General features: G+C 40.2%; 1 protein-coding gene and 1 long non-coding RNA gene across 7 annotated transcripts in view; one reads left to right on the top strand and one right to left on the bottom strand.

The window, feature by feature from the left end:
• The first annotated feature begins 1,946 nt into the window (after positions 1 to 1,946).
• LOC143742260 (uncharacterized) lies at positions 1,947 to 11,856 on the top strand. 2 transcript variants are annotated; one of them, XR_013205409.1, is made up of 4 exons: positions 1,947 to 2,031; positions 2,353 to 2,456; positions 3,008 to 3,108; positions 11,574 to 11,856. It is a non-coding gene; the product is annotated as an uncharacterized LOC143742260 (long non-coding RNA). The 2 variants fall into 2 exon arrangements; XR_013205408.1 differs by lacking the exon at positions 11,574 to 11,856 and adding an exon at positions 10,873 to 11,010.
• Positions 3,200 to 27,494, bottom strand: part of foxp2 (forkhead box P2) — a 107,826-nt gene continuing 83,531 nt past the window's right edge. For 3 of the 5 annotated variants that reach the window (XM_077235025.1, XM_077235023.1, XM_077235026.1), the window contains 10 exons: positions 26,311 to 26,415; positions 21,594 to 21,681; positions 18,528 to 18,611; positions 15,185 to 15,395; positions 14,596 to 14,672; positions 14,366 to 14,467; positions 12,164 to 12,285; positions 11,972 to 12,041; positions 10,871 to 11,082; positions 3,200 to 5,801 (listed from right to left, as the gene is read on the bottom strand). In XM_077235025.1, coding sequence (XP_077091140.1) covers positions 5,657 to 5,801; positions 10,871 to 11,082; positions 11,972 to 12,041; positions 12,164 to 12,285; positions 14,366 to 14,467; positions 14,596 to 14,672; positions 15,185 to 15,395; positions 18,528 to 18,611; positions 21,594 to 21,681; positions 26,311 to 26,415 — 1,216 coding nt within the window. In that variant the 3' untranslated portion in view covers positions 3,200 to 5,656. Of the gene's footprint in view, positions 5,802 to 10,496; positions 10,527 to 10,870; positions 11,083 to 11,971; positions 12,042 to 12,163; positions 12,286 to 14,365; positions 14,468 to 14,595; positions 14,673 to 15,184; positions 15,396 to 18,527; positions 18,612 to 21,593; positions 21,682 to 26,310; positions 26,416 to 27,494 lie in introns of all 5 variants that reach the window. The other 2 variants (XM_077235024.1, XM_077235022.1) reach the window with 1 other exon arrangement.

The following is a 27,494-nucleotide window of genomic DNA, read 5'->3' as shown; positions in this document are numbered from 1 at the left end:
AAATAAACACAGCAAAAATGACAGCGGTGAGAAACCAGTCCTAGTAAAAAAATCATCAGATCATAGCGGTGTGGATATGTTTGCACCAGACTGAAATTCACCATCATCATGTCGACAGATGAGCTAATTAAAATTACACTGTTATGATAGTTTGATAAACATGTAAGACTATAGCCTATATATGGCTATGTGAGAGTGTAGTTTGAATTCCCCCCTTTTCTTTGCATGACACATTAATATTACACTTACAGTAGAATAGGCCTAGCTCTTTCGGCATTATCCTGAACAGCATTAATTCCATGTGTTATAGAACGGAAGAGAGGCTCTCGGGAGCCCGCGTAAACGTCACATCCTTTTGATTTTCCCGGCTAAAACGCCCCGAGTTCTTCACATAAAAATCAGTCTACAGGCTTTCATAGACAACCTAGGAAGAAGGGAAGATCTCGTTGTTTTAAGTTTTGGTAAGCTGTTCGCACATTAAAAAAAGCCATTAATAAGAATTCTTATATCTACACCCCCTTTAAAGAAAACATGCAATTGTCATTAGTAGACTATTGCACCAGTGGATGTTTATGACAAGACCTCTACTTAAAGAACAAAATTTATGCTGACCTATTTCAGCTCTTTCAATTCATGTGGAAAAGGCTTGCACCACTATCCCATTCTTTTATTCATTGCTCTGTAAATAACTCCGCTTTATGAAAAGCAGCGAATGTGACTCACGGATACCTCTAACCACAAGCCATTATTATTTCATGGCCTTTGAAAGAGGGGTCTGTAATGTGGCTCACACTTTAATGTCTGCGCTCGCTCTGATGTTGTGTGGTACACAGCGGCCCTTGTTGCACGTTGTGTGCTATCCCTCTCTTGAATTCACAAACACTTCCAAGTGCATAAAAAGCACAGTAGAATAGCGTCCTGAGAGGTTCTGCAACGTGGAAACAGCCGGAGTAACTGCAGTAAACTGGGCGCAGAGGGGCGTTTTGATTGGGCGAAGCCTAAACAAATCCAAATTCTTCTCAGTGACCAGTGGAGAACCTGCTAAAAGACATATTCTCTGGCTTCTGAAAGCTCAGTCTTTGTGGTAAAGTCGAATCCCTTCAGAGTAAAAAGCCAGTAACGGAAAGGCCCATCAGTCAGGTTAAAACTGTTATGCATGAGAATGAGCAGCGGGGTCACACCAGGGACTTGGGTTCAATCATGGCCCGCCTGAGCACCTGCCCCTGACTTTGACAAGTTTGCTTTTTAGAATTTTACAATTTCTTGCAAATTTGTGGTCAACGCATTTCAATTTCAAAGGCAGAAATGAGGTTAAGTCGCATCTGTCTGCGCTGACCTCAAATAAAACGTGCCGTTTCCTTGGGAAAAGGGTTCATTTGTTTGATCAGAGTAAAACCAGGAAAAGAAAAAAGATCATTTAACACCCACAAGCATGCTTTTCTTAAAGGTACAGTGGGTGATTTTTTACAATCTTCAGATTTTTTATCTTTAGCTAAATTAAAATGCAGAGACCATTGAAAGTTTGATATCTGTTGGATTAAACATCGATCTGTATGTATTAGTGTCCTGAAACAGCAAGATTGGCTCAACAAATAGCGTGAGTTTGGGGCGTGACTATCTGTTTTAAAACAATACACTTTTGTTTGCTTATAGAGTGCAGAAAAGTTAATAACAAAGAATCTCAGCGAATCGACTACATGCAGGCTACGCAGAAGGCCCGGCTCTATGCATTATTTCTTGCAAATAAACCGATCCTCTACATCGCGCTTTCAGTGTTCATGTAAACATATAACACACGCTGCAACTCAACTAGGGGCCTCAGATCGAAAGAAAGCAACAAAAATGCATGGAAGATGTGCCGTTTCCCCCACAGAGGCCCAACTGCGTCCCAAATAGCCTTTTCAAGTAAGCTGTGCCGGGCCAGGCTCTCTCTCCTCAGATCAAAGCCGGGGACGGAGAACACGGGCCGAGTCCATTACGAGCACCTTATCTAAACAACACTCGAGGTGCCGGGAGCCGGAACAAAGCCGTGTAAGTCCGCTATTAAAGTTTTATTGTTTTTCTTTTTCCCCGCCTCTCTTTTCAGAGATGTTTTTGAGTTCCTGCGACAAATTCCTCCACGTTGCATAAAAGCATAATGCAGCCCAATTTCCACAGGCTGCGTCTTTGTAGAATAAAAGATATATGTGTACAAAAAAGAAGAAAAAAGTAAGAACTCCCTGATGTTGGAGGTAGACAGTTGCTTTTCAAATCCTAGTTTTGGTCCTTTATTTTATTCAGCAGTGAAAAGCCATGAATACAGAAAATAATAACGGCCGTTACAGTTCTCAATCGTGACCTCTACTCTTGCAGAAATCCGTAACATATGGACACAGTACACGGTAATGAAAAGTATCAAAAAGAAGTCTCGATTCGAAGGAAACGAAACCAAACTGAAAGGCAAAAACAACCAAAAGGTATTCACCAATTACATAAACATGTTTTTTTTTTTTTTTTTTTTTGCTACAGTCCCAATTTACTGTATACATAGGGGATCATATTCCCGGAGAATGATAGTTATTAGAAAGGATACATGACTCAACTGCCAGACGTAATGCTTCAGAACGAATGCACAGAGGTACAAGCAATAAATACAGACATTAGGAAAAGCCTTACAGCTACGCAACGCAGATGCAGGAAAAGCAGGTTTGCTATTCTTAGCAAGCAATGAGAGAACAGTAAAAATTCATGAAATTCAGGAAAGAAAAAAAAAAACACTTAGCTTTTTAGCTTAGAAAAAAATGTCTGGCAAATTCATGGGTCCACCAACATTTTTTTTTTGTATCTTTTTACATAATATGCACAATTATCAAAATACAGACAAAATCATCCCAGAAAAAAAACCCAGACAATCCTAAAATCTATTGGAGGAGATTGCCGATCTGGAGGTTCTTCTGGTATTATGTGCAAGCAACTATTTTAGACATTTTTTTTAAATGTTTTTACAAAACCCATGCAAACTCTACAGGAAATATGCATTCTGTGGCTGAGAGTTTCTTTTGTCCGTCATCATCATCATCTTCATCATCATCATCATCATCATATCCCCCCGGAAACAGAATAGCTGAGGTATGCACACTTTATGCACTTAGTCCATCAACATCATCATCCTGACGCTTTATTATATGTGTTAATTAATTCTTATTTCCAGTCCACCAAATGAATTTAGACATGCATTTTTTAATAACACAATATCCCCTTACAGGTATTTTTACATATTCATTCTACAAATGTCTGAGGACAAACTAGTTCAATGCAAACCTTCCACATCTGCCTTTGGGAATGTAAACTGGCGCTTTTGGCGAAGTCCTGCGTGAATTAGGCGGAAAAATGTGTCGGTGGCGTTCTAACGACTCGTGCAATCTGCCATTTTTTCATGTTGTGAAGAGGTAGAAGCCTTTTTTGGATAAGTGGGAGAACCCTTTTTGTATCTTCTTATTCAAAGACGCTGCGTCCTTTTATTTGGTGCCATAAAATTATGAATGTCATCTTCAAGTCAATTTGCTGACTCCAGCAAAGGATAAGGGATATGCTTTGTTCCTGGATCCAGATCTGCTGTCTTATTATTAGTGTGTGTTTGTGTTTGTGTGTTTGTGTGTGTGTGTGTGTGCGCGCTAAACTAGCAGCCAACCCCTCGGTTTGGCACGAAACGGGAACAACTGCACAGTATGTTTCACACAGACAGATACAAACTTTGACATTATCGGTTACAACACAAAGCAGTTATCCGTTTCAAATGGGTTTTCTGCATTAGAGAACAATCAAAGAAAGTGAAAGAAGAAAAGGAAACAGGCTTTGCGTTATTTTCATCTCCATCTGCTGTATAAGAAGAGGCAGAAATCTGTATAACTTTGGTTTGACTGAAAAAGAAACTTTTAACTTTAAAGCAACAACCGCTTTTCCTCGATGACATCAGCAACGTTCGATTAAAAGCGAGCGATCACTTCTCGTTTCACCTCAAATAACTGGTTGCTACTTCCACACCACACATGGTCTAACCACAAACCTTCCCATGATCCAACACTAGGTGTGTCTGTATAGCCATGAATTATACAATGAGTCTGAATCAATGGAGCAAAGCAAACGTCCTCTTCCTGTCATGGCTCTGTTATTTGCTTTTACAATATAACCAAGCCACATCATTTCATATTGACTTGAAATCATGACTTTTTTGGCTTCACTAGATATCTTAAAGTTTGGTTATTATATTTTCGGTTTCGGCTCTGAAGAAATTGACGGATATAAGACATGACACGCTGGACAGTCACAATGAACAGTACATTTCACTAGTAAAAACGATGACAAGATGGCTTACACAAATAATAATAATAATAATAAAGGAATACAAAAGTAAATAAAAAAACAACCTTTTTTTCTGCACTTCCACATAGTTATTTTGGTCATAATCCATTTATAGCTGCTCTCTGGACCTCATGACGGTAGTTGAACGGTCTTCCCGTTTCATTGGCAAACAGGTTCGAGCGACATCACGAGGCCAGGGCGAGAGCTCCGTCTGTCGATCAAATTACATCTTTATCTTTGTACAGGGCTAAAGGAGACAATCCCAGAGGTTATTCGAAGGTAGTTAGTGGAAAAAAAACAAAAAAACTTCTCTTTGTACTAGTTAAAGTCACAGAAGACTGACCAAAGAGTCTGGCGGCTTCTGTCTAAGCTATTGGCCGTTGATAGTGTTGGCTTTGGTTTCTAGCTGTTGCCTGTGACTCTTTGCAGGTAGACAAAGCTTTAGAACAAGGAGGTAAAGAGACTAGAAGAATATGCAGAAACGCATCTTTTTCTTGCGTGTTTTTCCTCTCGAGTTGCACCTGAATCACATTTCACGTTTTCAGCAGAAACAGAGCTAGTGAGACTCGAGACCTACTTTTTTGTGTACTTGTTTTTGGACAGCTGCAACAGTCTTGAGACCACGGTTGTGTTATTGACGTGACTTTAGGAAATGCCATTTACAGTTGGTGGTGCCGCAAAAATGACTTGAAATAAACATAAGCTTAGTCGCAGGAGGAACAAAATGACAACAATGAAAAAAAAAATAACAACAACAAAAAAACTGCTTTTTTTCTTTCTTTTTTTTTCTTTTCTTTTTTTACATTTTGTCGACATACAGGCAGTGACACTAATTTTTGATACTACTCATGTGCAAAAAATAACAGAGCAACAACTTGAATTGAACCAGCAATTGCATCTAACACCGACGACTACTGTGGCTTGGATATTCACAAACTTAAAACTTATTTTTTTTGGCAGTATATGTGGCCGTTGGCTTTCTACAGAACGGACTTGCTCCAGTTTCGCTTTTATCTTTTTCGGTCCATGAGCCTCGTGTTCGTTGTGTGAGGTGGCCAAGCTGATTTGAATGAAGTCTTGTCCTTTTATTCTTCCTTTTAGGTTTGTTTTTAAAAAGCAGACGTCTCATGTCTGTCCATCTGTGGTCCCTAAAGATCTGCGGTATAGATTTTCTTCGGTCCAGTCTCCAGATGCATGCTAAATAAATACTCCCGCCTGCTGCGTCCAGTCTTTTTGCTTTTGCGGTGGTTGTGTATTAGTTGAGGGGCGGGGCCTGAAAGGGGCAGAACCACTGCAGAGGGGTGGGGCAAAATAGTCATTCCAGGTCCTCCGATAGGTTGCCCTCCTCAAGCTCCCGGTCATCATCCAGCTCAGGACTGTGATTGGCTGTGGTCACCAATGACATCGGACAGTCCTCGTCGTCCATGTTTAGTGGCTCCTCCTTGACGTGAATTGGATGCCTGCGTAAAAGACAGATGATCAAAATTTAGAGGAAGTTCTTGTCAAATATTCATTCAAAAGATTTTTTTTTAAGGAGTCTCTTACGCTAACCAAGGCTGCAGTTATTTTAACAAAACTACAGTAAAAACAGTAATACTGTAAAATATTATTACAATTTAAAATGTTTCTATTTTTATATTTTAACAAGTAATTTATTCCTGTGATGCAAAGCTGAATGTTTTTCAGCAGTCAATACTTCAGTCTTCAGTGTAACATGATTATTCACAAATCATTATAAAATATGCTGATTTAGTGCTGAAAAAACTTTTCAGTTTTTTAAAATGTTTTTGATGAATCGTCAGATCAAAAGAAAAGCATTTATTTGAAAAATATATATGTATGTATGTATGTATATATATATATATATATATATATATATATATATATATATATATATATATTGTAACATTCTGAATAAATGTTTTTAGGTGAAAAACATTCTTACAGATCCCAAATTTTTAAACAATAGTCCATATAATAATCATGATCTTATATGACCATTTAAGAGATTTATTTTGCGAAAATGATCATCTAACTGCACATAATACTACTATTTACTTACTAAATAGATAAAGAAATGTACATTACATATGATTAGAGTTTGAATGACTTTGTTATACGAGAAGGAAAGAGACAACTTGCGCAGCTACATAGAAAATTGGTCCTTCAAAATGCAGTGACTGACCAATCACACTGAAGTATTCCAGGAAGCTGTCAAAGTACTCCCTGAAATGCAACTCTAAGATCTAATTACAAAACTGTAATGAATTAAAAGTTCAAACTCATCATCAACACAAAAAAGTAGGCACGCATTCAACATGGCATTGGAGACAAACTTAACTCAAGATGTCTGTTTTCAAAGTTGCAAAAAAAGCGTTAACAGCAATTAAACCCCGATTAATGAAGCATGTGTGGAAACGCGAAAGTGTTGACAGTAAAATATGCTCGCCGCTGAAAAGTTTACTGATGGCACCTGCTATTTAAAAGGGGAAAAAGAGGTAGCTGCAGCCCCATTATAAATAATGGAGAATTTCTCATCCTCTCGCCCCTGGAGCAAGGGGGGGTTTGTTGGGTTGGTGGGATAGAGTGGAGCTTTTCTTTTTTTTTATCTTGTTAATAGAAAGTGCAGGCCTTCGTTAATATGCAGGGGCCGTGGTGGCACTTCTCGAGTGAGGAGACAACCTGCAGCTAGACTCCACCATTAATCAACTTCAGACTGCCAGTTGCCTCGGACACCATGATCCATGTTTTTAACTCCAAATGGATGAATATCTTTACCGACTGTCAATAAATGTAGGGTGGAAAGGAAAAAAAAAAAAAAACCAAGCGGTTTGGCGAGGAGCGGCGAGATGCCGAAGAGAGGGCGGAAGTTAGGTTACTAACAAGAATAATAACTCTGTCATACACAAACAAGGCTTAACATGATCGTGGGCACTTGGCAGGGAGAGAGGTTTGTGCTACCATGATAAATCTGACAAAACCTAATTATTTCTGACACGTCGGATGCATCAGGAAATCCCGCTGGACTGGAGAGAGAGAGAGAGAGAGAGAATCCTTATCAACTAGTCTCTGTATTAGGCCGTGTCTGGCTGCTCTCTCCTGGGTCGCGCTCATCAATGGCACGGGGAACTTTGAATATGAAAAGAATTTTAAAAGGTACAGATTACTTTAATATTTATAGCAAAATAGATTAATATTCAGATGTGGAAGCGGCAGGATGTTTCTGTCTCCTGTACTCGGCTACGTGAGCTGGAGAGAAATGGGGCGACTCTGTCGGACCACCACAGTGATGTATTTCACACCCTCAAGAAATACCTGCGAATTAAAAACTTCTCCCTCCTTTATTAAAGCAATTAATTCAAGCACAATAGGGTCTGGTTGTCACACAGTGTAATCTTGGGTAGATACAGAACCATCGGCCTTTAATATAGTTCTTTTTCGTTTGACTAATTTAACAGTTTTATATGATTTTAATAATTTTATGGAATTCATTATCGTAATTCCCATTATTGTTTGTAAACATCTAGTCATAGTCGTCAATGTCTTTTATAGCACTGTTTTGTTACAGTCACTGCTTATTACTGAAGTTCTTTCCCGTATTTTTTTAATGCAATTGTGTGTAATCTCCGCTGCATTTATCGTACAATAACAAACTGATATACACTTGAGAAAATAATGCAGCAACAAATGGCAAAGCTTTAGTCTTCAAACTATGGCATTTTGGGTGGGAATATCCCATCATGTCTTGCTCTCATTGGTATATTCATCTGCAATTTTGTTATTTTAATTTGTCATCAATTTCATTAGTTTTCATCATTTAACAGGCATTACAGCCATACCAATGAATCTATAATGTTAACATCTATTTTGTCAGTTTTACTGTGTGAAACTTTTTTCCCGTCATTTCTCTGTCATCATAGTCATAATAATGATGCTACAATGTTAAGAAACGTCTATTTGGGACCCCAAAAAATAGGGTAATGTTTTGTCCGCCGCGTTTATTGTTCAATAACAAACTGATACAAACTTATATTTACACAAATGGTCTTCAAAAAGTGTTGATTTAGGCAAGAAAATATCCCATCATGACATTCTCTCAGTTATCTTCACCTGCAATGACATTTTTTAATGTTGTAATTTGCCATTTAAATTTTTTTTTTTTTTTACTGCTCTTACAGCCGTAATAATGAAGCTATAACGTTAGTAAACATCAACTTTGTCATAATGTTTGATGGGGCTACAAAAAACACCGTTGATCATCAGCGCTCACCTAATGTTCCGCTGTCCAAATTTATCGTACAATAACAAACAGATATACTTAAAGATATTACGGCGAGACAAATGATCCCGGTCGGTCCGACGTTCCACTGGCCATTAAGCTCGACACAGGCCTTTACTCCTAATGTGAAGAAGCATGACTTACAGCTTTCATTTGCATTAATTATAAATCAGCAGCATGCCAGTGAGGTTGGAGGAGGAAGGAGAGAGGAAGAGAGAAATGATTAGTCCTCGCCGTCCCTTCTCCACTGTATTAAGATGTCAGGATGAGACATTTAGTGTTTAATGAGAGGCTGGCATGAGAAAATCTGGAGCCGGAGTCTGGCACAGCACTCAAGTAAGACACTTCCCTAAACCAAAATGATCAGAGATGACTATTACGGCAAACACCACTATTTTCAAGTGTGTTTGTGTGAACGTGCACGTTTTATTACATGGTTCTCTGGAATGCTTGATTTTGATTGGTCAGTCACAGCAAATAGTGATTAAATATGTATATTTATTTTTATTCTGAATTATTACGGCAAAAAAAGTTTTTGGCACAAGGCATGCTTTTTTTAAATGACTGCACATCATCCCTTAAAAACGAGGGTAAATGAGCAGTTTGCAACCCATTTTACTTCCATGAAGTGAGTGAAACTGGATAAACAATGAGCAAAAATGCAGGACCTGATTTTATCCATCGAAAATTCACTGGATAAAATGTGCATTAATAAATACATTTTTATTTTACATTGAAGAGACTGTTAGATTATCATATTGTATTTTGCTTTTATAGAAGCAAGCTTAAATTGTTCTCCTCTACAGAGATATGGCAAAAATCAAATATGTGTGCACGCGTGGTTTTCTGGTCTGATGCCATTAATGCAACGTGTTCAGAGAAAAGTTAGTCTAATTGTTCTGTTTCTCAAGAGACAAAATGTGAATGTGTTGTCCTCTATAGCCTCTTCATTATTAAATGCAGCCCTGAAAAAGCCACTCGCAAAACATACTTCTTCCATTTTGGGCATGTACAGGTCATGTAAGAGAGATTTCACCTTTATTGAGCATTTATATCTTAACGCTTCAACCAGAAAGAGAGAAAATATGGAAGACGGCGAGGCAGAAGGAGCAAAAGAGAGAGAGAGAGAGAGAGAGAGAGAGGGGTCTAAAAACATCAGACTTAACTGTCCATTATTAAAAGTTAAATAACCTGAGGGAGTGAATACACAGGGATTCTGTCTGGATCTCAGATTTGGCCCACTTCACACTACTGTCCCACTTCTGAATCAAACACACTCCCATTAACACACATTTCTGGAGCGTGCGGTGTGTTTTTTAGCTAATAGTGTCTTTGGGTTAGCATTAGCAACTGAAAACGCATGAAACTCAAATGTGTGTGTACGCGAGTCTGACACACTTCCCGCTGCCCTTGTGCTACTATCTTTGCCTCGGTAAACACAGCCATCCAGCATGAGTGACATCACTGATTAGGGCGAGCACATGTTCTATATCACCATTCCTCCGACCGGCACCGCATTAATCTTTCATCAGCCTGTACTCTCTCTCTCTCTCTCTCTCTCTCTCTGAGCCATTAAAAAAGATGGAAAGGCAAAGATTTTAAAGTAATTAATGATATAGTTAGCTTCTAAATATTAATAGGAACGGTCCTGCATAAAATATAACATCTAAACCTCTGCGATGTGGACAGTGGGGTAATTACAAGGGAATCTATAATTATGGCAGCCTTTCACTTCTTACCTATTTATAGGTAAGAGCTGTAATCCAAGAACCAAATGTACACTTAACCTCAGGTCTAGATGATTTTGTGTGTTTCTTTTTTTTAACATATGAAATTTAAATGTAATTTACTGTAGGAACCTTGCAAATATACATACCACTGCAAGTTCAGTGCTAAAACTCCTGATCTGAAAGAACAAAATATTTAAATATTTTATTATAAATAATAAATTTTATTTTTATAATAATGAATAATTTTGGGATCTTAAATACAAAACATAATTGACCCCATATACTTAAAAAAATGCACTGGCCTTTTTTTTTGCACAATTCATCTTTATAAGTTTACATCATCTTTTCAGCTGGTGTAATTGCTGATTAAAAAACAAGCAATATTAGCCAAAAAAAGATCATAGTATACTTTTCATGATCCAAGCAAATTTTGTTGGATAAAATCTAGCCCTGCCCATTACATCCCACTGAACATTTTCTAAATAACTTGATATGCGTCTAAATGCACGGGTGAACTTACAGTTGGGTCTGTGGGGAGTATCCAGGACTGCTGTGTCCGTTAGTGTCCAGGTGATCTAGTGTGCCGTTGAGATCTTCATGCGTGGTGCCCTGCAATAGGCCGGTCGGGCTGCCGCTCATCAGTCCATGAGGACTCGCCCCCATCATACCTGACGCGCTATTCATCAAGCCTGGATTACCCAGCAACGGCAAAGAGGTCTCCGCCAACGCAGCCTATGAGAGAAAGAGAGAGAGGGAATCGTTACACTCAAGCATTTTCAGCAGACGGCATGTCATAGCGTACGGCCTCCATCTCGTTCAAGATTATCTCCTCTTTTTTATTGAGTAACTTCCGAATTACTGCTGAAGAATCAGTCTATCCATATGATAAAAACAGAAGAGAACTGCCAGGAAAAAAAACAGCGGGAGAGTTTTGAAGTTGCAAAAACAATCTCTTTCCTTACAAGACAGGCCTCAAATGAACAGCGCATAAAGAAAGCACAAGCATCCACATGATAATGAAACCATCCAAAACTTTACCTCAAAACAGTTGAAGAAAAAAAAAAAAGACTCCTGACATTTTTGCCTCTTGCACATTAAAGTTAGATACAGTAATTAAATTTTAAAGTTTTTGCCACGAGCACCTCGCTGGCCGACACTGCAAAGCCAAATCATTTATGACAGTTTGGATAAATATTAATGATTATGCCCTCGCATTTGCACAGGCTGCTATCAATCTGAGGCCAGGCTGGGGGAGAAGGTACCTGCCTCTACCACACGGTGTCCTTCTAGACTCTCACTGCCTGTGCCAACCTCACTCACTCACTCACTCACTCACTCACTCACTCACACACACACACACACACACACACACACACTCACACACACACACACACACACACACACACACACACACACACACACACACACACACACACACACACACACACACACACACACACACACACACACACACACACACACACACACACACACACACACACACACACACACACACACACACACACACACACACACACACACACACACACACACACACACACACACACACACACACACACACACACACACACACACACACACAAACACACACACAGGTTACCTGTAAGCTGGCATTGAGAGCCGCCCCATAACCCAGACTGGATGGCAGGTTCTTGACCAGCGTCGGGCTCCTGAACACAACAACACAAATGCTGAACAATAACTTTTATTCTGACTGTAACAACATCTGAAAGACATTTATACTGTATTTGTGTGTGTGTCTGTGTGTGTGTGTGTGTGTGTGTGTACGTACCCTGTTATCTTCTGAGATCTGCGTTTCTGATATTCCATTTCATCCACGGTCCACACGGCACCCTTCACGTTCTCCACCCGGACAAAACACTTGTGAAGGCTGAGGTTGTGTCGCACTGCGTTCTGTTAAACATACAAATGTGGAATTAAAGTTGGGCATATTTACTCCAACAGATGTCTCAGTGTGCATAATTTATCAGTGCAAATGCATATTATTCTAAAGAATAAAACATTTTTATATATATATTTTTTAAAGCTTTCTGTTGTCATAACCAAGGCCACATAGGTGGAGAAAATCTTAACCAATAATATCACAGCCACATTTTCACTATCCTAAAATCATTTTATGCCCCATTATCATCTACAGCAGAACACTATTTTTGTTGTAACATTTTATGGCAGATTAAACTAAATATGGGATATGGGATAAATATGGCAGATTAAACTAAATATGGGATATGGGATAAATATGGCAGATAAAACTAAATTATGGGACATTATTCAGCAGTTAGTTTTTTTTTTAAGCAGAAGTAAATTATCTTACAATAATTAAGAACACAAAAATACATTTATTCAGTTTTTTCAAAATGACCCATAAACACTCTTTCATAATCATGAAGCATTGTAAAAATAATAATAAAATAAAGAAATATGGCAAGTCTTGTATGTCGCCATAATAGAATCTAATTAAAACATGCAGCAAAGAAGCCAAATAATAACCTTTGCTCATATTACATTTTTTCATGTTTTATTTGAGGGGTGGGTGTTTTTTGCTCTAAGAAAAGGGAGAGAGAGGAATATAAAAAAAACCTCATAAGCAGATCTCGCATCTGACCTGAAAATCCCAGGATTTGATTGATCTTAATGCCCATGGCTCTGAATATGATAATTTTAATATTAATGAGCAAATGAGCAGTTTTATTATGCATGCTATATAGTTATAACTAATAAGCTGGCGGGGCTGAGAGCTCGATCCCCAAGCTGAGCTGATGAGACCAAGCACAGATATTAAATCACCTTTCATTCCTTTTTAAAAATTCTCTCTGTTAATCAAATGACAAGCCCGTCACCAGCCGGCCCTGCCTGGGCCCTCACAAAAGAGCAGGGAGGATCCAAATGGAAATTCCTGCTCCGCTATTGTAGAAGGAGAGACCCGAATATGCTGAAAGCCCCTGCTTTGCCTCTTTGTTCCAGTTGGGACTAGATTAAAATATTTCGGTTGATAAGGACAGAGGCAAAGAGAGCTGGAAACAGGGATGCATTTGCGGCTACAAGGCCATATAAAGCCTAAAAACGCTCATTCAAGCGTCTTCGAACAGGCGCTCCAGCAGTAAATGAGTCGTGGCCCAGCATGCATCTGTACGGGGAGCTATTGCACACCCTTGTGGAGCTGTAATCATACACCAGCATCATTAGCAATCCAAATCCAAATTAATTCACTTTGCTAAATCTAGTGCTGGGAAATGCTTCGCATGCTGATGAGAGCCGGAGAAACCTTTGAGAGGTTAAGAGAGAGAAAAAAAGGAAGTGTACTGTATCTTATCGACACGCACTGCTACCCTGTCTAAAAATAGAGGATGGTTTTTATTGTATCCTCCTTTTCTTTTTATCCCCGTCTGACAATGTATTTGTTGGGACAGAGATACAAATGAGGCCTTTTGTCCTGGGAAATAAAGTGTGTTTCCTGGATGACAGAGGCATTAGCGCTTTAGAGCCAGGCAGGTCTTAACCTCTCTCTCCATTTGTCTTGCTCTCCTTGGCTTTTTGTCTGGCCGCATGAGTTATAGTGTGTACAAAGCCTCGGCTGACATCAACAACAACAAGAAAAGGGATGTAGTGGTGTGCGTCTACAAGGCAAACAGCCATCCTTCAACGTAATTAGCCAATAATATGCAGGGTGGGGAAGGAGAAAAAATGAAAAGGAGACACTGAGAAAGCAGTAATACGCCACGTCTAACAAAAGGTGCTGATGATTGAGTGGCTGGTTAGTAATTAGCGCGTCAGAGCACACACCTCCCCGTCAAGACTAGGCTATTAATTGCACCAAATTAGAAAATGATATCAGAGGCTGAATTATTCTTTCACTTGTCACAGAGTGAGCGTGCGAGCGAGATAAAGAGAGAATTCGCCCTTTTCAGGAGGCAGGTTAAAAAGAGGCGCAATCGCTTCTAATCGTCCCTCATAGGCCACCGTAAAACGTTACCTTCCAGGTGGCAGCGTTGCGTCTGAAGTAGGCGAAGGTGCGTGTGAACCAGCTGTAGATTTCATTGAGCGTTAGCTGCATGTCACCTGACTCCATGATAGCCTGCAATGAGATGCCGTTAAGCGGTGCGTTAGAGACTGGAGAGCGCCAAGGCTCTTTCACCCAGACTTAATTCAAGCAGCAATTAATTACAATCTAATCAGGCTAAAGCTAATTTATTTCCCACTCACCTGCCTGATGAGGGTTGCATAAGTAAATGGTGGCCTGACGTCAGCGTTCTTGTAAAACTCGTAGTTTGGGGCGATCTCTGCGGAGAAAAAGAAATAAAGAAACAGTAAGAAGCAGCAGATAAATAAAAAAATAAACCACAGTGTCGCCACCTGGGATAATTGCTAAACGCGCCTCCGCCAGGAATTCATTCAGGATTTTATCAAATTAAAACGGCAGAGGCGGAAGGAGTTGGGGGGTGGGGGGACACCTCAAATCAGCATTTTACATGTCCAACTAAATACATTTTTAATTAATCTCTCTCTGGAGAAATCTTAAACATTAACACGCTCATGAAATTAGAGCCCACGTCGATATTTTGTATGTGTTTGAATAATTCATGCCTTCCCGCTGCTCCGAACACTTGCACAAGACCAGTAAATATAAACATCAAACAAGAAGATGTTTTTACATGCATCGCCTTCTTGAATATTACATTATTTTATATTTGCCTGTAATTAAAATTCATTGAATATTGATGGTTTGATTTGAGCCCGATTTGCGTAAAAAGCTCACTGGAACAAACAAGCACAAAAAAAAACTTCTACAAACCCGAGGACAAGGGCATGGAGTATTTGTCGGTGTGGCGTCTGCGCATGGCGCCCATGCTGGGCACGTTGGCTGGACTGAGAACGTTGGGCACCTGGGGCATCTGGGAAAGGGGCGTGACTGGAGCGGTGGGCGTGGTGGGCGTCTGAGGTAAGTTGGGGGGTGAGACAGATGGGAGGTTCTTTGACATTGTGACGCTGGAAACGAGATTCAGCTGTAGAAGAGAGAGAGAGAGAGAGAGAGAGAGAGAGAGATAGAGAGAGCACATTTTAAACGAGTGCTGGCTCATTCCTACAGCTGTGTTTCCCCTAATAAGCATAGGAGGAAGCAGCCAATCTGCACTAATTACAGGATGAAATTGTATCATAAGAATTCTAATTAGAGCACGCTGTTAAAGATTATCTAATGATCAGGCTGTGAGTTATCCCGGCCCATCTCTATCCCATAAGAGCTCCCTGGATGCAAAGCACACACACAGTGAGGAGATCACCTGGCTTTCTGCCATAGCCTGGTACCTCGCTAGTGATCCGTCTCGCTTTCTTCCTGTCGTACCAACCAAACACAGTGGCAGGTTTTTAATCGATACGCACTTATACGGATTTTCCTCCTCCACTTTTTTGTGTCCCAACTTCACCCGAGTGGAAAATTCCATCCTGACCTTTAGTCTCACTGGTAATTCCTTTGAATGGTAATGACATCATTACATATTCAAACCAAATTGCCTTAATTGCGAATTGGCAGGCGGAATTCCGGTGCTTTTGGAATTGAAAACGATCGCCGGTTGAACATCAACAATCGCTTGTGGCACGAGTTGATAAATACAATGAAATGTCAAGCTGGCTATTCTCAGGCGACCGCGTGGCTGCTCTATAGACAATTACAGCTCCACTTATAATGATAATGAGATAATGCCAACACAGAGAGTGGCATGCGCCGCTATACCACTGTGAGAAAATCAATGACTCCTCTAGGGGAATGTTGTATTCTGGCTAACGACTGGAACTAAGACCTTGAAAGGAAATTAATGACAGAGACGTGATGTCTACCAGAGGGATGTCTTAGCAAAAGGGTAAACGGTTATGTTTTTGACATCAGAACATCACATGCTGTGTAAATACTTTTACTCAATATGAAATTAAAAAGGACCTTATTTACTTATAAAACGTGTTCCTGGTCTTACTGTTAAAAATGTATTGGAGCACATTATTTAAAAAAATTAAATCAACTAATGAGTGAATAAATAATAAACAAATACTGTGATTTCCCCACATTGAATATACGGTTACATTTTAAAATTCACCACAGATGTTGAAAACAAAAGCTCTTTTTTTCTCACCGTTACAAAAAAGCAACACTACAGTTAGCAATAATTGTGTGCATTATACTAATAAATTTAGCTTTCTAATATGAGACACAAATACAGTTTTTATACAAAATTTATTGCCATTTGTACTCGGCTTGCAAAAACACAGTTTAATGTGTAAAATACATTGTATAATTCGTCAGGGCCTGGGTCACGGCACCAGATTTAAGGATTGTCCTTCTGAATGTCTTTCTCATTGCAGCCAAACCACTGCATCAGCCCGTAATTACACAGTAGTCATCTAAAAAGGTTTTGATACACTGTCAAACACTGCTAAAAAGCACTTCATAATAAATCCTATCAGTAGTGAGTGAGCGAGCGAGCGAGCAGGGAAACAGATAGAGAGTGTGCTGCATGTATATTTTAAATGTTAAGACAAGATTTTCCTTCCTTCTCCTCACCTGGTTACGGCAACAAGCGTAACATGTTTGCAGGCATACAATCCGGTGTTTGCAAAATGGAATTTATTAAAGCTTAACTGAGCAGGAGTGAATGAGACATAGGGATCAGCCCTTTACTACTGCTGCTCATCTGAATATATATTCAAGGTTGGCTGAGAGGAAGGAAAGGGGTTGGGAAAAAAAAGAGCCCCTCATTATTCAGGACTAGCAGCCTTGGTAACTTTGATTTTCAGCCATCCATGGCATGGCCAAAAGGTAACATTTAATGAAGTGCCATTCAGAGTTTAAATGGGGTCGTATAACAGTGTACCCGCACCCTGTGTTGGGCTACTGATAGCTGTTGAGCGTTTGTCGGTGCTCATTTTGTCGTGCTAATAAATTCGCACTATTAATATTTATCAAATGTGTGGGATGGTTCTCTGATGGCCCTGTGCGTACGAGGGTGTGAAAGTACCGCCATATTATCTCTAACATCCCTTTTTTGCGGGGAGGATACACATGTTCTCTTTTGTACCTGTGAAACTGATAACTCTGAAGCGTTCGCGTGAGCCCAACACTTGCACTTAAAGACAAAAAGGAGCGTGCCGAAAAAAATCGCAGACCCTCGCTGATTATTTAAGAACTCGCCATTAATTGCTCATCATCAAATGCAATTAGCAGTCCTTTCATGTGCGGTTTATGTAATGTAATACTTCATTAATATTATTCATTCGTATGCGGTTGTGGATTATAGGCTGAACGTTTTTTATTAGAGTCGATTTCACCGTGCTGCTGGAGTTCTGAGAATGAAAAGGAGAAGAAAAAAAAAACCTGAATAATAAATCGACAGAGGTGAGCAGTCGATTCCTGATGGATTTACAGGATAATTATTCTGTCTTGTGATTATCTGCTTTATACGGTGGGAGGTGATGAGAAAAATTATACTGGTGAAATTAGCTACTTGCTAAGCGGCGGAAACACATTAACAATGTTTTCCCTCGCAAAATATTGAATATCTAATAAATAATTCTGATAAATAATATTTATCACAGCCTACTCTCTTTTGTAAACACTTTCATTTCTAGCACAACACTCTGTGTCTTTTGTATTTTGCTTTTGATTAATGGTTAAGAACATATTTGGGTGAAAATGTGATGTTTTCTTGAACAGGGATCAAGACAGATGGGCCGTTTTCAAATATTGCTCCATTTCTTTCTTCAAATACACCGCAATATCTCTGAATGTTTACAGATTACGGGTTATTTCTTTACAGATCATCTTATCCCAGTTTCGATCTATCATTTCAAACTGTTTGTTTTCTAAAACAAAACATCTTCCCTCTACTTTAAGTGTGCCTCCGGTCGCGGTGCTAAATAGCTTTTACCCGCCAATAGGTTGTTTGCCGTGCTAAAGCCATCAGAGTGTAATGGCTCTGTGTTTTTGGTTGAGATCGGGTGTATGATTTAATGCTCTCTCCTTCCTGATAGGGTCCCAAGAAAGCAGGCATTACAAATCCCATTCTCCTCTCATCCTCCAGCCGTGTTTAGAGAGCTCATTTACCATCCGAGTCCTGTTTACTGTACGCGTACCAATATGCACTCACCGGTTTTGGTGATGGTTTGGGCTCTGAAGGCCTCATGTGCAAGTGTGCCATCATCGCCTGAAGACGCTCACGTTCTTTAGAAAGCTGTTAGTGGAAAGAGGGAGGAAGAGAGAGAGAGAGCGAGAAAAAAAGAAAACAGACCAGTTTTAGAAATGAGTGATTTTCCCCAGACTACCACAGTAATACATCTTGTTATTGAGCTTGTCTGCTTGTAATAAATCCTGCATACGGCCGAACAGGTTTCCTTAAGCTTGCCTCAAAGAAACAGACACAAAGCAGCGGTTCTCGACCGGTGGGTTGCAACCAAAAAAAATATTTTCTGATGGGTTCATGGACAGCTGCAAAACAACAATGTTAAATGCAAATAAAAATGCAATTAACCATAAACTTGAGAATAGTTCAGATAGAATAGCTTTGAGAAGAGAAAACATCACATATCTTGTCAAAAGCATTTTCCAACTATTTTAGAGCAAATTCACTTGGAAATCGGTAATATTGGCAATACTCGACCTTTTTATGTACTTAAATTGACAATATTTCTTTAGAGCATTTTTTTTTAAAATCTCTGTGACTGTTAAAGTTGAAACCATATTAGTATGTGCAGAAATACCCAAGATGAATAAATGCGTAAAAGTATACGTTTATGTAAAAAAACAAAACGTTATTTTTATGTATTCAACTTTGTTGCAATGTGTTTTCCTTTTGTTTGATTTTAAGGACATTTTTGTTACTTTAAGATGATAAAAATAGTTTTGTACTGTGTTGGACACCTGAAGCAAAACCAGTTGAGAACCACCGAGAGAGAGAGAGAGAGAGAGAGAGAGAGAGGCAGATTAAAGCAAAGATAAGAGAACCATTCCTCGTGGTGCGGTGATGGAGAGCTGAAGGTGGTGCTCGGAGGTCACAGAAAACAAATAGCACTTCATCTTTTTGTCAATAGCAGAATTTAGGTCAGCAAAGCTCTGACAGTAACAAGATACTCAGGCCATAAATTAGAGGGTCCTGGTCGTCGACTCAAAGTCCTGTGGACACTGTTAGGGCTGGACTGGATCTAGCAGCTGCCGAGAGGTGAAGGGGTCCCGCAAACAGAGTGCCAGTCGGTCCCGCCTCCCTGCCTCCTCCCGGGTCCTCTGAGGTCCAGTTAGTGCCCCGGCGATCTGTTATCATCAATCTAACTCACGGAGAGTGACAGGGACCGGCCTGCACGGCGCACCGCCTTGAACTCCACCAGCGAGCCGGGAGCCGAGCTCTGAACCGGGCCTCATTACCACTGACGGAAGACAAAAAAGGAAAAAAGCCCGGAAAAAAGCCCAGAAGGACAGAAAACAGGAGCGCTGCTGTAATTGGTCACAGTGTAAGCACGCCGGCTTTGTAGTATCAGCGAACAAGAGAACAAGTCAAGGGAGAAATCGTGATGTCCGTCTGTTATTTTACATATAAACAAGAATTATTCATCGTTCTGTTTCAAGAGCCCAACAAATAAATAGGGAGGGTTTCGCCGAGCGTAAAAACCTTTAAAGGTTGAGGGGAACGCTTGGCTTGCATTCAGATGGGCATCACGGAGGCTTAGAGGGGCCACGATCAGAGAGCAATCCACACTACAAAGGCAAGGCGGCTTTTTGCGCAAGTAAACGTCAGGGAACGGCGAGATCTACATAAAAACAACTAAGCACGGGCCGCAAATACACAGCAAGAGAAACCGGTTATTTATTTGAAATTAACAGAAGAAGGATGGATTTTAACCCCAGCGCAACCCTTACGGCGTATCCCATGGTGCACCGGAAGGTGTGAGGCAAAGGACAGAGCGTTAACTGGCGGGAGAGATGGCCGCAGCGCTGAGTAATAGCATCCCTCAATCACTGCTCTCATTATCTCGCCAGCGTGACACCTTAATAAGGTCACGCTCCAGCTACTGAAAATAGTGGCTCTCTTTAGAGGTTCCTTCAGGTGCAAAGTGTATTTAATTAACACAGTCCAGCCCAGATGCGCGAATATTAATTGGACGGGATAGAAAATAAGCACAAACCGTGAATCAATTATAAAGGCCTGTGATGGTTTTCACCTTTGTTGGGATGGATTTGCTCAAGGTGTCCCTTGTGCATTTTTACCGTTTATTTGCGGCAAGTTTTTTATGGCAACAAGATAATTAATGAAATGCACTGGAAATGTTTGGTGTTATGCTGCAAAAAAGCGGTTAAAGTTTAACAAGTGTGTGTTAAAGACAACATGAAATTAAAAATTGACATGATTTACTTTTATTAAGCCCAACATGTTTGCACTGAGCGCCCACTTTTCACAATTCATTCAAGTCCTGATGACAAAATGAAGTCGCTTTAAATATTTCCTGCTTTTAATACATAGCAAATGCAAAAACAGGCTTTCTGAACACTCTGACTGTCTGTCATTGGTCAGATAAACAGATCAACAGCTCAGTGTTTACAGACGTTGTTTTCCAAATGACAAATACACATATAACATTTGCAATACACAATGCTAAGTTTCAAGCATAAGCTAGGGTCACACTTCATTTTAAAGTGACGTAGTTACATTGTACTTACTCAAATAAGTACTGAGTAATAATAATGAACTACATGTACTTATTATAGAGTTACGGTTAGGATTAATTATGCATAAAGTACATGTATTAACGTTTAACTATGTCACCCTAAAATAAAGTGTTACATAAGCTAGTATGCGAACTAGGTAAAGCTAAGCTGTCGGCAATTTTAGTTAAACGTTTGTGAAGAAATTAGCCAACAAATCAAACATGAATTGTAAATCCCGTATCATTCCATGTTGTCTTTAAAGTGAAAATTACAATTCTGTCATTTACTCTCCTTTGTGTTTAAAACCTGTTTGACTTGCTTTCTTCTGCTGAGAAACAATGGAAGTCAATGGGGTCCAAACCAATGCTAAACCAAATGGACTTGTATGGATTCACAACATTTTCTTTTGTGTTTCGCAGAAGGTTTGTATAACATAAGGGTGAGTATGTCAGAACTGTAATTTTTTGTCTGAACTGTTCTTTTCAGTGTGTATGTGTTTATATTCATGAGTCTACTGTACCTGAATCTCTAGCTGTTGTACCACCTGCATCTGTACTCGGCACTGGGCGGTACTCCTGTCGTCCAGAGCGTGCTCATTGTTAAGGTGCCTGTAGGCAAACAGGAGAAACTAATGAAAAACCAACCCCACACACACACACGGAAATAATAATAAGCGGTTGCTGTTGATCAACTACCATCGTTGTTGATGAATATGATTTCTGGATAACAGGACGTCCAGCCCATTAGCTTTTAACAAACCGCCGCTGTCTAACAAGTGTGTCTCTCGCTTGCTGAAAGCCGTTGTTTAACATTACAATAGAGCGACTGTCATGCGAATGAGAGGCACGCTCAGAACACAACAGCTTATGGAGGATGTTGACGTACAAAAGGCCTCGCGCAGAGGTTTTGTCTTCTACATTTATCAAGAAATAAATATAATAAATGCAATTTAACTCGAGTAACGTTTAAAAAGCGCCTCCTACGAAGAGTGCATTATTCCGTCGACATATTAAATGTATCTACTCATCCTTTCATTAGAATATTACGCAGGGAAAAAAAACCCACTTCAGACTGCAAGAGCAGTCAATGGCGGTTTTCCTTGATTGGATTTTGTCTGCAGGACACAAAAGAAGCCCACCATTAAAATAGACCTTTATTCCCGGCAAACGCACAGAGGCAAAAAGGTTTTTAAAAGTGTTGTGATGTTCGGTAATGAGCCTCTATCTAAATTATCATTGGTGACAAACCCACAAAGCGCTCTTTTAGAAGACATGCTTGTGAAATGCCAATGCTGCCAGTCTCTTTCCTGTAATTATAGGTTAGCTTGCAGACCCTTCAATGATCATTTACAGTACAACCTCCAGTGCATTAGTGTGAGCTTAAATTGCGCACACACACACGCGCGCACGCAAACACACACCCACCCACACTGAGCTAGTTTTAACACTACTAAGCATTTTCTCTATTCATTCTCTATTCATAGCATGAGCTATTGTTTATGTGCAAAACGCAAAATAACAACGTATTCATAATCCTCCTCAAACACGCCAATCAAAGCAGAGGACATTTGAGAACACAATGGCTACCTTTCAATTACGCCTGTGCCCGTTTAAAATTATTTCATTCCATCACGCCCGCTTTTGCTATTGTAACCGTTTCAGGTCTAATGCTCAGATATTCTCCATTATAAATCAAGAGTGAGATAGCATTGAAAAAAAAAAAATGGTGAGGATGACTGGAGAGCTGGTGCCTTTCTCCGGCCCCGTGCCTAATTGCTGTTTCAGAATGCGCATGCAAAGGGGCATTTCATTAATCATGTAATCAGGTCCCTCGCAGGGAACTAATGCTGCAAATACCCTTTTCATTTCAATGCTCATAATGCTATCTTGGGCACTTGATGTATGGTGGATGTCATAAATTACAGCTGCTTCAAAAGCCACGACTGGCTAGTTCCTCTGTCCCGACAGGTAGCTTGCTAAATAACACATCTTATCTTGCACGCCCCGTTTCTCATTAGCGACCATCTAGATCTTAATCTCGTTTCTTTTAGGAACGTGAGGTTTTCTTTTCTAATGGAAGCCCATTTCCACTTCCAAGAGTAAAAAAAATAAATAAAGCATTGGAAAGTTTAAAATATTAGGTAACTTAAGCATTTTTTGGAGATAGAAAGTGACAGTTGTTAAAATAGTCACAACTGTGAGATATAAAAGCACAGTTATGACAAAGTCGTTAGTGTGAGACATGAAGTCACAGCTGTGCAATATAAGGTTAAAATTGTAAAATATAATGTAAGTTGTATGAAAAAATACATTTTGAAAATAGATATAAAATTGCAATTGTAAGATATATAGCCACAATTAATTGACAAAAAATAAATAAATTGGGATAAAGTGACAATTACAAAGAAAGAATTGCAAGAAAAAATTGTGATACGTCTATAAGCAATTAAGTCGCAATTGTGAGAAATTAAATTGCAATTATGTGAAACATAAATAAATTGGGAAAATATAAAGTCACAGTTGTAGAATAGTCACAAATAAAATGTAACATATATAGTCATAATTGTCACACATAAACTACCAATTGTGAGATATAAAGTTAAATTAAATGGCAATGTAGTAGCCAGCAGAAAAACAGTCTTTTGCGAGTGCTGACGTTAGCGAGCGCCAGTTAACGTTGGTGATTACATCCAGATTACTGCATGGCTATGAAATATTCAGACTGTAGGTGTTTGACTATGCATTGATAAAAGCAGGGGGCTGGAGGGGGGTTAGGCGCAGTCACCAATATCTCTTAATGAGCCTGTGGCGCTGGGTTTAGTTCAAACAGAGAGGTGAGAGGAGAATGAGACGGGCCGCCCGCTCGCTCTGAGCAAACATCTCTGGAGCCGCCTGTAATTTATGGGTCACTTTATAGGCATATTGATTTTTGTTTTGAGATGGGGAATGAGGGCTCTGATGGTCTAAGAAACAGATGGACAGGTACGCAACGGACTGAAAAGTGCATTTGAAAACCACAGATGGAATAAAATCAGTTGAGTTAAAGCTAGCTGCAAAATATATGCTTTAAATCTCACGTTTGCCATTTCCAGTCAATGCGGACCAATCAAATCATTATGCTAATCTCAAAGGACACATCCCCCTCAACCGGACATGGACTTGAGTAATCAAACCAGGGACTTCCCTGTTGGCTTTCATGAGCTCCCAGTTTAAGTGGTGGAAGCTCGACAGGTTGCTTCACCAGTGTTAAATGTTAGGTAGGTGAAAAAGAAAGATATATTTCCCAGCAAAAGCCAGATTAAGACAGGCAAAGATTTGTTAACTGAGATGAAATAAGCCCTTATTACAAAATAAGCCCTTATTACAAGCCCTTATTGCATCAACATTGGAAAGACGCTACTGCAAAGGCTAGCATGCGATGACAGCGTGTCAATCTTTATTACAGGCCAGCAGGTATGTCTGTATTTTTCTCTCCACACTCGTCCTGACTCTTCTCAAGCATGTGAGAGGAAATCAATAAGAGAACTAGGGCAGCAATCTGGAGCTTAAACAATAACAAAATCGCCTGCGCGGCAGAACAACATTAGAACGCTATGAATTCATTAGCCCCCTCTTTTAGCTGCACATAACCCCCAAATAAGTTGCCCTGAATCAGACCCGCAAGACGTGTGCTTTGTTGCATTAATACACACGTCTCAAGGTGTACCCGCTTGCATGCACGCACACGTGCGTCTATTTGAACTTCAGAGCTAATATAATGTGCCAGGCACCTCTTGGCTACCCCTCTCCAGGTGCGCGGCGCATGAAAGAGTGCAGAGCTGCGCTTAAATGCTGATCTTGACAACTTTCTCAGCAACACAACAAAGATTACAAAACCGTGGCTGGTTTCTTCTCTGCGAGCTACAAGCTCACACAGCCTGGGTGAATCCCTCCGCCCTCTGCTTCCCCATCAAAGGTGCCATTTGAATCTGACACCTATTTTATGTAAACCATTTTAAGCGTGTGTACCTGGATGATACGCAGCAGTGACTGGCATCTCCGAACGACATTAAAAGCTTCTTTTTGACACCGACAATCGCTCCTCCAAGGCACGGCGCCACCCGGCATCTCGCCGGCTCAGATCACACTGTCTTTTGTGGGAGTGTTTTCATGTACGAGTTACAGTACGGGCGTCTCCGGCTCTGGGAGCGAACGAGGGTTTCTTGCCCCCATTTCGACAAAGATTTGGAGGCTGATTGCTGTAACGGCGTCCTACGGCACAGCTTGTCAGACACAGAGCAGTTTTATTAAGTTCTCTTCAACCATTGATTTGCACACAGCGGTGAGCTGAATTTGCCGGGAAAAGATCATATGATCTCTGATGCAGGCTATGCTGCAATGAACGTAATAAACGAGTGTCAATGGAGTAGATGGGGAGAGTTAACCCTGTACTTTGAGGTAAATATGGTATTTTAGTTCTAACTAGTTAAATGGTTAATTTTAAAACGCACTCAAAGACGTTACATTGTTTGATGTGGACTCTTTAGATTGGATCTGGGGCGTTTATAAAAGAAGAGAACGATGTCGCCACTCTCAAAAGCCATTTACAAGAATTGACGTGGACATTTACACCCTCCAAACGCACCAGATTATTATTTCACAGTTAATTACGGATCTAATTAGAATATTCAAATTAACCTTTTTCTCCATTCTTTTATGGCGAGGCTCTTTCCTCGGAGTGGCAACGTGATAACCTGCAATCTCCAGCACTGCAAACACCTTCTCCTTTGATGTTCCCCCACTCACATCCCGGCAACAAAGCCGACCAATTACAAATGAGCTAATTAACTAAATTGTTGATGGAGCATGAAGAGTTCATTTCACTCCGTTAGCCACGCCATGACAACACTGCACGGCTATGCGGGTTGCCATTAACTTCTGCCACTCGTCTCCAACCCATCATCCACTCACAAATCCTTGGAGACGCACGGTCATTCTGAGCACCGCCTCTGAGGGGCCGACAGGTGTACTGAGGAAAACTGTTGGGAGATTCGCTATCCGTTTTGTGGATTGACAGCTAAGTGTGAGCTAAACTCTGAAAACATCTGAGATTGAATAATTCGATTTTGTTAATGGAGAGATCAAATAAGCATCAAAATGTTTCTATATAGAGACATACAGAGCAAACAGACAAACTACTGCTTTAGTCCAACTGAGTGTGCATATAATTGAACTTATTCTCTCTTGATGGTCACTTACTTCAAAAACTGTCCAAAGTCATCACAAATACTTTCACATCCTGGCCACTTGCACACTCCATGACCATAGAGGGAGTGCGACGCTCCAGTCTCTTCATGCAGTGAACTGAAAGAGAAATAATGAGCATTAAAAATTAAGAAAAAAAACCATGGTGGCTGCAACTTGCCACTTTTTAGGACAATATGACCTAAAGTGGGGTTAGAACGGGTCAATTTAGTGCGCTTCTCTAGCATGAAAGCTTGTGAAGAGAAGGTGAATGTGGACTTGATGCTCAGAAAAGCTGGAAAAACACACTCTCTCTCTCGTCATCAGGCCACCTTTTGATTATTGATCCAGAGTATTACTGAGGAGACACATGTGTGTTAAAAAAAACATGGCCTGGCCAAGTAAAATCACCCATCAACATTTTTTTCCAGATACTTTCACCTTGTAAAGCTATTACGGACAACCTGTGAAAATATCGAAAAAACAGCAGCTGTGCATTCATTTTCACCAGGAGATTCATTTGTGGCGGAACTGGCGTTTTTAAGGACACAACCTGTTGTGAAAAGACATTGCGGTAAGTTACGACCGCCAGTTCTAATGGTGCTGAGGGGCTAATGTGCGAAAGTGAGGCTAAGCAGACCAGTATGCTGTGTTTGTGTGCGGCACACGCTCTCACATACAAACCTCACCGGCTGTTTTACCTTGCCGTTATCGATCCAGCACATCTTGGAAAGCAGCTGGCTCTGACAACAAAACACACTCTGTGATTACGAACGTCCGTGGACCCGAGAGACTCCGCCAACACACAAGAACAGAGGGTAACCTATTTCTTAAATTATTTCCCTGTCTCTCTATTGCTCTGTTTTTTCCTTTTTCTTCTCTGCCTCTAAAGATATCTCTCTCAAGAAAGGGCTTTCCTTTGAAGACGCTACATACTTGAAACCAATTACACAACACATCCACCCCCCAGTGAAGTCAACGGCTGTTGCTATGTACTAACATATGGCCGCTACAGACTGAATAATACATAGAGAAATATGCGAATCTATGTTTTACAGCAGGCACGGAGCATATAAAAGGGTCGTCGTGCGTATAAACGCTCAGGAAATGCCAACCCGGCATAGTGTATTCTGTTTACATGACAAGCCGTGCCGGCAAAGCAATTTCAAAAGAAAAGCGAGGTATTAAATACTTAATGT

Source organism: Siphateles boraxobius, unplaced genomic scaffold (genome assembly GCF_051911475.1).
Source record: "Siphateles boraxobius isolate OS27281-9 unplaced genomic scaffold, OSU_SipBor_1 19, whole genome shotgun sequence".
NCBI classification, from domain to species: domain Eukaryota; kingdom Metazoa; phylum Chordata; class Actinopteri; order Cypriniformes; family Leuciscidae; genus Siphateles; species Siphateles boraxobius.
Note: the sequence above shows the minus strand (reverse complement) of the source record. Positions and strands in the feature narration are given on the sequence as shown.